Below are 10,369 nucleotides of genomic sequence, written 5' to 3'. Positions count from 1 at the left end.
ACAGAACATCAGCCATGCCTAGTGCTTTGGACCACATACCTTGGGTAAATTAATACTCTTTATTTGTCTAAGAATAAAACAGAACCTTGGCCATGTCTGGTTCCTCAGACCATATGCCTTGGATAAACTAGTCTTACTTATTTCTCCAAATATCAAATACAACCTTGGCCACAACTGGCCCTTCAGAGTATGTACTTTGGAAAGATTAGCACTGGTTATTTGCTTAAGTGTTTCTTTGTTAATTACTTTCAGTGAATGTGTACGTATTCAGTTGAAGGTAGATTGTTAAAGGTATAAGTTATGTTGTGCTAGGATAAATAAATTACATGTATATAGTAGAAGTACATGCTTAAAACAAGCTGAAATTTCTCAATAAAGCCTTTCATTGATGAGAAAGAAGAGAGTACATTTACATCAAAAAGAAAAAAAAACAAAAAAGAAAACCAAAACCAAAAAAAAACAAAAAATGAAGAGAAAAACAATGGTAAAGGAAAACAATAGCATCCCAACTGCTAGTAGGTGGTGGGGGGTTGGCCTTGGCCGCTAATGGAGGCTTGGAATGCTGTTTTGTCCTTGGAAGCCTCCTTTTCCTTAGCAACTTTGCTTTCCTTGGAAGGCGCTTGTATAGGCTCTGAGGTAGCCTTGGTGACGCCAACATTAGTAGGCCAAGTAGCTTTAGGGGCTTTAGGAGCATTGGTTGCTTGGGAGCCAGATGAGACTGCTATTCACAGTGCTGGAGGGTAAATGATATTCTCTGTCTTCCTCAAGTCCGAAGAAGTGTCCACTCTGGCTAATTTCAATGCCTTGGTCCATACCTAAAGGCAGTAATCTCTGCAAACTCCTGTGACTTGGGCTTTTAGAGCGTCTTCTATCTCTTTTACCCAATATCATAGCCGGATTACTCGGCTTAAGCAATGGCCTCCTCCTTCTCCAGCTCTTTTTTCTAAGCTCTTATCTATCCTTAACAATTGCCAATTACTCCTTGACCTTGCGCAGTTGCTGACGCTGGTCCTCAGCTTGCTTCTCCTCACCAGCCAAAGCAGCCTCTGCACTCTTTCTTTCCCTGTTTGTTTCAGTCAGCTTTGTGCTAAGCTCTTTAATCTTCTTCTCAGCCACAGCTAAGGTCTTGACAGCAGATATGCAACGGGCCTCCTCAACCCTTAGCTGGGAATGGGCTTGGTCCACCCACTCCTCAGCGATATTTGTTTTTTGGATCACCTAAAAAAACAAACAAACAAACAAAGCAACAATGTGAAGAAGGAAAAATGAGTTAAACTCTCCAAGTAAAAAAATAATAATTATAAAAAATAAATAATTTTTACAAGATGATGAACTGAGTTATGTACCATGGTTAGATCTCTCTTTAGGGTTAAGAAGACCTCATACTTCTTCAAGGTCCTCAAGTCGGCCATGTCCTGAGGCAAGAGCAAAGGTTGTTTCGAAACGTCAACCACATAGCCCGCTTTCCCTTTTTGAAAGTCCCTGATGGAGGAGTCCAAAAGGAGTGGGGCTCCATCTAGCTCAAGTATGGGATTCCAAATTGGAATCCTAGGGCGGCGGTTAACAACCATCTCCGCACCTGAACCTTCTGGTGTAATTTTTCTTTGTGCCCCTTTAGCAACCTTTGCTCTTTTCTGGGGCTCGAGGTTCTTAGGGGCAATTTCACCCTCCTCGGACATCTCTTTCCCTTTCTTCTCCCTCTTCCCTTTCTTTTCTGGTTGTTTGGAAGGAGAAGTATGGGTAGGGAGGGGAGTGGGGGGTCGAGGTTGGATTGTTAGCTTGGGTGTGGACCTTTCTGCATGTGATTCCAGCAACACGAGGAGGCTAGGGTTCTTTTTGTGTTGAAGTACCATAGCTTCTGGTACGTTAGATGGTTCATGGCTACTGCTCACTTGAACGGAGGGTAGATGTTTAAAAGTGGCACCTGGGGACTCTATAGGGTGTAGTTGGTCAAAGACTTCGAAGTCTTCTTTAGAGTCCAGTACTTCAATCACCCTAACCGTTTCTACCTTTGGTGCTGAATGCAAAGGAGTCGCTTCTTTGTTGGTAAGGCGTTAGGTGGGCAACTCAACTTGGTGGGTACCTTTAGGTGGTGGACTGGCGAGGAACCCAGGTACTGTGACGTTAATTTGTTTCAGTCGAGGATCCTTTGCCTTGATGACATACTTGGGGGATTGAAAGCTGGACGAAATTGGCTTGTACTCGAGAATGACGTGGGCGGCGTGCATCTTTCCATTTATGTGGAGAAAGATCTTGGATTGAAGTATGCTGGTGAGATCTGGCTCATTAACCAAGCTAAGGTCGGGGGTTGTGAAATTCTTGTTTGCAGAAATCTAAAAAACAAAAGTATGATTAGAAAAGGGGTTTAAAAAAAAAAAATACCCGAATTATAAAAAGAAAAGACTACGAAATTAAAGTTTTCACTATTGGAAGGGGAAAGAACAAGGTACTTAAACCTAGAACACCCCACCTGGTTGCCCCTCTTGTGTCGAATAATGCAAACCATTGTGCCATTCACCCAAGACAATCAAAAAATCTTGGTCCATGCCCTTGTTAGATTCGGGGAGACACTAAATAAGTCTAACTATAAGAACCCTAGTTTTGAGGTAATACCTGGTATCCTTAAGGTATTGGCAATTATGCACCTAATTGACATCATGATGGGTGAGGTTTACCCCCATCTTTTCGTTAAAGGCGTCGACACTACCTAATATCCTAAATAGGTTTGGGGAGCATTGGGTTGGGCAAAGTCTATGGGCAAGGAGCACCTCGGACTACTTCTTGAGAGATTGAAGATTCAAGAAATGGAGGATTTGGACTATCCGCACACTTTATATAGGGAGAGAAGATGGGCGGGAAAGTTCTCGCTCGAAATCCCATGGTAAATCCCAGCCGTAGGATCTTTATCACGTCGTAGAATGTGGGGGGACAAAGTGTTGTGTGAAATAATTAATGGGGCGTCGCAGATGCCAAAGCATCAGGAACGTGCTTAGAGCAGGTGAAAAGATGTTGTAATGTGGGAATGTTCACTAAATGTGTAAAAGTATAAGGCAAAATCAAAACCCCACTTTCCTCAACAGAGAAAAAAGGTCGCGTTTTGAAGGGCTATTGTGAGGGTGAGCAGGCCGATGACACCTAGGAACCTGAGGATGGTAGTATGGTTTATTAAATTTAGGGATCAACGAGCCGAGGAGGAGAAACTATAACAACAAGCTGGTAGTAGTTCCTGAGGAGCTGAGCTTCCTCGGGAAAGCATTGTGGAAGGTTGGAACCCAGCCTTCCTGAGAATGCTACACAAAAGGTAATCATTCCTTTCATTGATAAGCTTCAAGAAAGATAACCAACAACAGAAGAAGAAATATCTGGGGAGAAAGCTGCTACCACACATTAAATGTTCTGCACATAACCAACTGGCCGCATTTATGTGGAAATGACCTCTAAACAAAGATATCTTAGTTCATAGCTACTCACAAAGCTTCTAGGAGGTTTCTAATAGGACAAGCATCCAAGAGATCACTTACATGATCAACAAGTGGAAGACTGAGATTAAAAAAAATGAAAAAAAGACTATATAAGGGAAAGACCCCTATGAAAAATGGGGCATGTAATCTGGGAAGAAGAAAAGAGCAAGAACATTTTGTACTTAGATAAGTTTGAGTGAATATAAGAACACATTATCCTCAGATCTGACCGAGGAGTGTTATTCCTATTAAAATGAATTTTCTTATCTTCTTGGCATGAGTCCAATCTATTGAGGCCCATGCTTGATTTATAGAATCTGTTTCCTGTGAAATCTACTCTCTAACAAATATACTGTTTTAGGCTTGTTGGGCCATCATCCATTATTGGAGGTCAAAGTCAAGTCCTTACAAGAAGATAAAAGAGTAGTGTCCTATTTCTAATTCTCCTAATGTTAAAGTTTTCGAAAGAAAAAAAAAAAAAAGAATTCTATTAATTAAAGAGATATTTAGTTATCCTCTTTTTATTAAAAGATATATATACCTTGAATATATTTTGATTTAATGAGATACATATTGCATTAGAGTACGTAATAGAGAAAAGAAAAGGTGGCTGGAATTCCAGTATGGTTTCTTATTTATATATATATATATAAAAGGATGTATTAGTCATTTATATTAATATATTACCATTTTTAAAAATTATGAAACATTGGTTAAATTTAATTTATAAAAAAAATTTATTTCTTACTAAAAAAAAATATAGGAGGGTGGGGTGATTTTCCTGCTCCCCCTCCCTCCAAGTGCAACCCAAAATTGTCATTTTCATATCTTGTATTTCCTTAGGCCAATTACCCAATTGGGATCTGACTCCCATTTTTTAAATTCTAAATTAATTTCCGTTATATATTTATTTGTAAAAAGGAGATGCATTCAAAACTAGAGAACCAACGGACGGAGTTTCAGAACAAAACCGCTACAAAACTCACCATTCAAATCCGAATGATAAAAACCTAGAGAACCAACTGAGTTTCAGAACAAAACCTGCTACAGAACACGCTATTCAAATCTGAATGATAAAAACCCAGCAAGTGTACAAGTGGACTATCATACAATAAAAAATTATAGGTTTGATTGACTACTAACCTTGCCAAACCATCAGCAAATCAGCTACTATCTAGTCAACGAATGTCTAGCTACCACATAATATACTCATAAATGTGTCAAATTGGATTTAAATTGGTTGGAAACATGTTATACTCTAGTTCTTATGCTACATGTCGTTCATCAATTTGTCAATATTGAAAATTTTATAAGCCAAAAGCAATGATGTACATTTAAAAAAATCAAATTATGAATCCTTTACCTTGCCTAATGGTTTGTTCTAAAGCAATGACATTAAAAAGTGAAAGTATTATTCTTCAGAAAAAGAAAGAAGAAGAATTAAGTCCATTCCATGCTTGCTTGTTGTTACTACTATAAGTTCATGTGACCCAGCGATTTTAGAATGCGGGTGACAATCAAAATGGGTATTTCTTATTTTTTAAGATTGGAATTTTCTCTCATTATTTTGAAATGAGAGTTTTCATTTTGCTTATTACACCATAAATATAATTAGGGTAAGATTAAAAAAAAAAAAAAAAAGCTACAATAAAAAGAAAACACAATTTATATTTAACTGGTGATCAATACAACTAGGTAATTGAATTCAATCGAGAACCTCATATAGTAAAGATACTGAGCTTAAGTTTTACTTTTTTATTTTATTTTATTTATATTTGGTGATGTATAGCACAAGTAAGAGAAGTTCTACACTTATCGCTAGTTTGGATGGAAAATAATAAAGTAAAAAATCGGGGGTGGGCGTTTGGTGTGAATTTGGCCAGATTTTAGGTTACAAACTCCTACTGCTACTACATTCAAAGTATTCTCCCCTTGCCGAGGTTGAATAATAATGATGTGGTATGTAAGTTTATTGATCAAACTTCATACACGTAGAATGAGTCTGTCATACATGAGTGTGTTCTTATTTGGGTGGGGACAAGCAGGACTGAGAAATTATCTTATTCTATTCCTGGGTTAATCAAATATAAATACCGATGTAAACATGCACTGTGGCACAGTTGAAAACTCCAAACCAAACAAGCATGAAAATCGTGTACCAAACAAGCACCTAATTTTTTTTTAATTAAAATTTTTTTTTGGATAAATGGACACGTGAACTTAAATATATATATATATATATATCGCTTAATAAAAGACTTATCGTTATATAGTGACATGTGAACTTAGGTCTATTTGAGATCTGTTTATTTTATTGAAATTAAAAACTTTTTACTGAAAGTAGATAAAGTTAAAAGTTAATTAAAATAGTACAGTGAGACTCATGAATAGTATCAAAAATGTAGTGAAACCCATAAATAGTAGCAAAAATAAACTGAATAGTAAAATAAGTTGACTTTTTAAATTGGAGCCAAACACACGCTTAAAATATGTGGTTTTCAACAAGTTCATCATAATTTACAATAAATATATATATATATATATATACGAGTTGGGTTCAAGTTACGCCTAGTGTAATTCTAAGCAATGTTACACCACCCACTAACTTGTTATTAAATTAATATTTTGAAAATCCAACCGTTGAATTACATGTTCTATATGTTCTTAACATGTATGCCAATTTTTATATCAACCGGATACTATTTACCATTTGATCCATAAACTCATATTTTATGCATTATTTTAAACTATAAAAATTTGAATTTTAACAATTGGTTGATGACATAGATATTAATTTTTGATTACTTTAAAATTTTGCAAGCATAAAGAATATACAAAAATAATATAATCTAACGATGGATTTGTCAATATTCGTATCTAATTAAAAAATATATAATGTAACATTACTTAAAATTACACCAAGAATAACTTGAACCCAACTTTATATGTAAATAAATAAATATATATATATATATATATATATATGTATGTATCCCGAGTCCTCTATAGTATTGAGAATGATATTGGTATATCTTTTTCCACTTCTTTTAGCATTTGAAAACTCTTTTTGAGGTCGAGATGCTCTATCAAAAACCAGACATGCGTGAGAAACTCCCCACCTTTTAGGAGCTGTTTAGCATGGTTTTTTCCTTCACAAAGAATTGCAACATAAGCTAGGTTCTCAACCCAAAATCTAGTCAAGATCTCCCTCTTTTGTCCTGATTCTCTCAAGTTTTCCACAACCTGAAATGCATTATATACCAGAAGGGAATCTGATGGATCTTCATCATCGCACGCTAGGAAATAATCTTTATTTTTGGTAGATAGATAAGACGTTATTTTCTCACAAGCAAGGGACAATGAGCTGGATTCTGGGTGATTTTTGAGTGCTTTCCTAACTCGTTCACAAGCCTTCTCAAAACTGATTTCTGCATTTCCGGTTGATAACATGGAAGGACACATGGTAAGTATATACATCAAATAATCTGATATGTGCTTGATCATTCGCAGTAGCTTATCAACTTCTGGGTTCTCATTATCAAGGTACAAGCAGAGATCTGTGGCAAGGTGCCAGGTGATAATTCTTTCGTAAATTTCCACTTGTACATTTTTATCCGAAGATATGTAGCTGTTATAGTCTTCGGAAAACCCTGGTCTTTGGGACTCTGATTTTTCCTTATATGTTTCCCAGATCAAGCTTTTCAGTTCTTCACTGATCTTCTCGTCAGACTTATAGTGAAGCATATCCAGCTTTCTAAGCATATCCAGCTTTCCATTTAGTCTCGGTAATATTTGATTGAAGAACCACACTTCCAAGACACCAAAGAATCTTGGGGTTCTCTGGGAAGTTTCAAGCTTATTTCTCGTGCAAAAACGAAGCATATTGAACTGTCCCATTGAGTTTGACCACCTTCGTTTGCACAATTGACATCTATTGGTTTTTGGACGGGGAATGTCTATGTACTTCTTTAAAACACGAACTCCCAAATCAGAGGTGATCAATAAAATCACAGCATATATCTCTATGGCAACAGCTCCACCAAATAATAGGTAAGTAATAATCAAATCTATTTGTAGATGATTTTGCCACTCCTTTATGAGGAAGAATACAAACCCAAAACTGATGGTAGAAAAACTGATGAAGCGGAAGAAATAACCCAGTTTCGTAGAAAACAAAGGTATCTTGGTGTAGAAAGTATCATAAGCATGTCCGAGTTCAATTTCAATTACTGCAAATGCCTTTTTAGAGTTATAATTTATGAATTGTTCCCTGCTTTTTCGTTGAAATTTATAGCCGATCTTCTGATTTAAAAAGAGAGGCCTAAATATTGGAAAACTGTCAAGTTCACCATATTTTTGTTGTTGGCCCAATTTTGGACGGCGATTTGCTGATCGCATGACCCATATCCTTTCTGCATACTTGATGAATCCAGCAAAAAGCATGAGAATAGGAAGAGATGAAAGCCAATTACCCTTCCAAGATGTGCGAACAACATAGATTGCCACAACTGATCGAGCAAATAGTGAAAGCAAATGCCTCAACCACAAAACATTGTCTTGTACTGCGTACGCTGTGATTGTGTCCTGGCCACCAAGGTGCAACAACATAAATGGTGCCCAGAATGCCATAAGCTCATTTTGTTCTTGAGAAGCAGTGCTAACACTGAATGATGAATTTCCTTGTTTACTAGAAATGACTCCGAGTGCAAACGTTGCCACTGAATCAGCTGCAAGGTAGCAAATCCAAAGAAAGATATGTATCCAAGTTTGAACACCATATCTTCTACGTCTCCCAAAGTAAGAAAGAGAAAGTTGCAAGATGAGACTGAGAAGGACCAGAACTCGTAGCTCCCAGTTATTCCATAGTTTCTGCACAATATCTGAAACATCTTGACCAGGCCTTTTTGTCTCCGGAAAAACAACAGGCACTGTACAAGAAAAAAGGAGTGTTATTATTGCTAAAGTCAAAGCAAGCTTAAGGGTATGTCTGGTTAGGTCGATTTTAGAAAGGATGAAAAAAAAAAGAGTGAAAAATAAGAGAGAAAATGAGTTGGAGAGGCGTTTGGTTGGGAGGGAAAGGGGGAGACAAAAGTGATAGAACTCAGCTGTTTTTATTCTGGGTTTATCAAATCACAATCTCTCTAAAATGGTGAGAAAATAAAAATGAAAACTTGACAAGATTGTGAAAGATTATTTGGCCCTTGAGTTTTTCTTTGCCTCTTCTTTGTTCGTTCATCTTTTTTTTTTTTTGCTTGTGCATACTTCCTTTTTAATCCTTTCTTCACTTGATCCCCCCCCCCCCTCTTTTTAAGTGGTTCTACTTCCTTTCTTCCAAACCAAACACAAATAAGAGAAATTAAAATATTTTCTATCTTCTCACTTTTTCACTCTCTCCTCATTTTCTATCCTCCCACTTTTCCACCCTCCCAACCAAATGAACCTTAAGACTCAAATGGCACTGCTTTGCAATACAACACAACGAGATAGAAAACATAATTATGCTTTTTCATCTTCTCATTCAATCACTAAGATTCCATTCTATTTAGAGCTAAGTCTTAGAGTGAGAGAGGGAATAGAATTTAGCAACAATAACAAAAATCATGGCAATAACATTAGAATCATTGCATTATATATACTAAATTTTTGTTAACACAGAAATCACATGATGACTCTATGGCTCTTAACGTACTGTTATTATGTTGTCATTATTCTACTATCGTTGTTCTCTGGCCTCTCCCTATAATCTATGTATAGCACTCCTCTATACCATATTGCCATCATTCAAGATAGAATCACTTACATTCTCAATCCTAACATGGTACCAGAGCCAAAACTCTGACTTCTTCGCATTCTCTATGTTGTCGTCAGATTTCTCTAGCATCTCTTTACCATCGTCAAAAGCCTATCACCACTGCCATCCACATATCAGCCATCTCCAATACTCCAATCAAGTCATTGGGTGTTTCCTACCAAATTCGTAGTGTTGAGTCCATATTTTCAGTTTGATTTAGCAGTTGGAGGGTTATTTGGATTAAGTTCTTTTTGATCTTCATGAAGAAAAAGGTTGAAAGTTAAAGTGCTGATTCTGAAGAGTTGGGTCAACTGAGCGTCAAGAAAAGAGTCACAGAGCAGTTCGCTCGAACCTCACTCGACAATTTGGTCAACCAAACGTGCTTAGAAAAGTTTCCAGATTTGATTTTTAGATTTGAGTGCAGTCATCCAACCATTGGTTTATAACCTGTGTATGCACGATAATAAAACCCTAATTCAGTAGAATGAAGGTAGGCCACTATTGTACCCTTAGAGAAAACTTCTTGTATTCTCCCATACCTTCACCCTCTCCTATTGACCATATTTGAGAGGAAAACTTCATCGAAACACTAAGCATAGCCTTGAGTGATTTGAAATGCTAGAAAACCACAAAGACTTGCTAAAATCTTCAATAGGCTTTAGAGTGTTCGAAAGATCAGACTTGCGAGCGGTGCACTCAACTTGTGATTGGAGACTATGAAGAGAAATGACTAGTACAATATGTTGCTAGCAAGAGCTAGAGGCTTAATATGTTGCTAGCAAGACCTTGAGAAGGCTTATGACATATTGGAGTGGAGTTTCATACGTGACACTCTTATACTATTTAATATCCCTAAGTATCTTGTGGATGTGATAATGAGTTATGTCTCGTCTTCAAGTATAGTAGTGCTACTAAATGGTGGAGCTTTGGAGGAATTTCAGCCATCAAGGGGGATTAGACAAGGAGACCCTTTGTCCCCATACATATTCATCATGTGCATGGAGGTGCTTGGATATATGATTAAAGAAAAATGCGATTCAAATCTTTGGGATCCAGTAAGAGCTTCAAAGGGGGGTCTGGCTTTCTCCCACCTCTTTTTTGCTGATGACTTAGTTCT

General features: G+C 37.0%; 1 protein-coding gene across 1 annotated transcript; it reads right to left on the bottom strand.

Annotated features, from left to right (window-relative positions):
• Positions 1-6,464: 6,464 nt before the first annotated feature.
• Positions 6,465-9,342, bottom strand: LOC112002943 (uncharacterized). Its single transcript, XM_024035104.2, has 2 exons — positions 9,237-9,342; positions 6,465-8,389 (listed from the first exon to the last, which is right to left on the bottom strand). The coding sequence occupies exons 1-2, from the start codon at positions 9,340-9,342 to the stop codon at positions 6,465-6,467; spliced, it is 2,031 nt and encodes a 676-aa protein (XP_023890872.1).
• Between the last annotated feature and the right edge of the window lie 1,027 nt (positions 9,343-10,369).

Source organism: Quercus suber, unplaced genomic scaffold (assembly GCF_002906115.3).
Source record: "Quercus suber isolate HL8 unplaced genomic scaffold, Cork oak 2.0 scaffold_760, whole genome shotgun sequence".
NCBI classification, from domain to species: domain Eukaryota; kingdom Viridiplantae; phylum Streptophyta; class Magnoliopsida; order Fagales; family Fagaceae; genus Quercus; species Quercus suber.
This window is presented reverse-complemented; position numbering and strand designations above follow the sequence as displayed.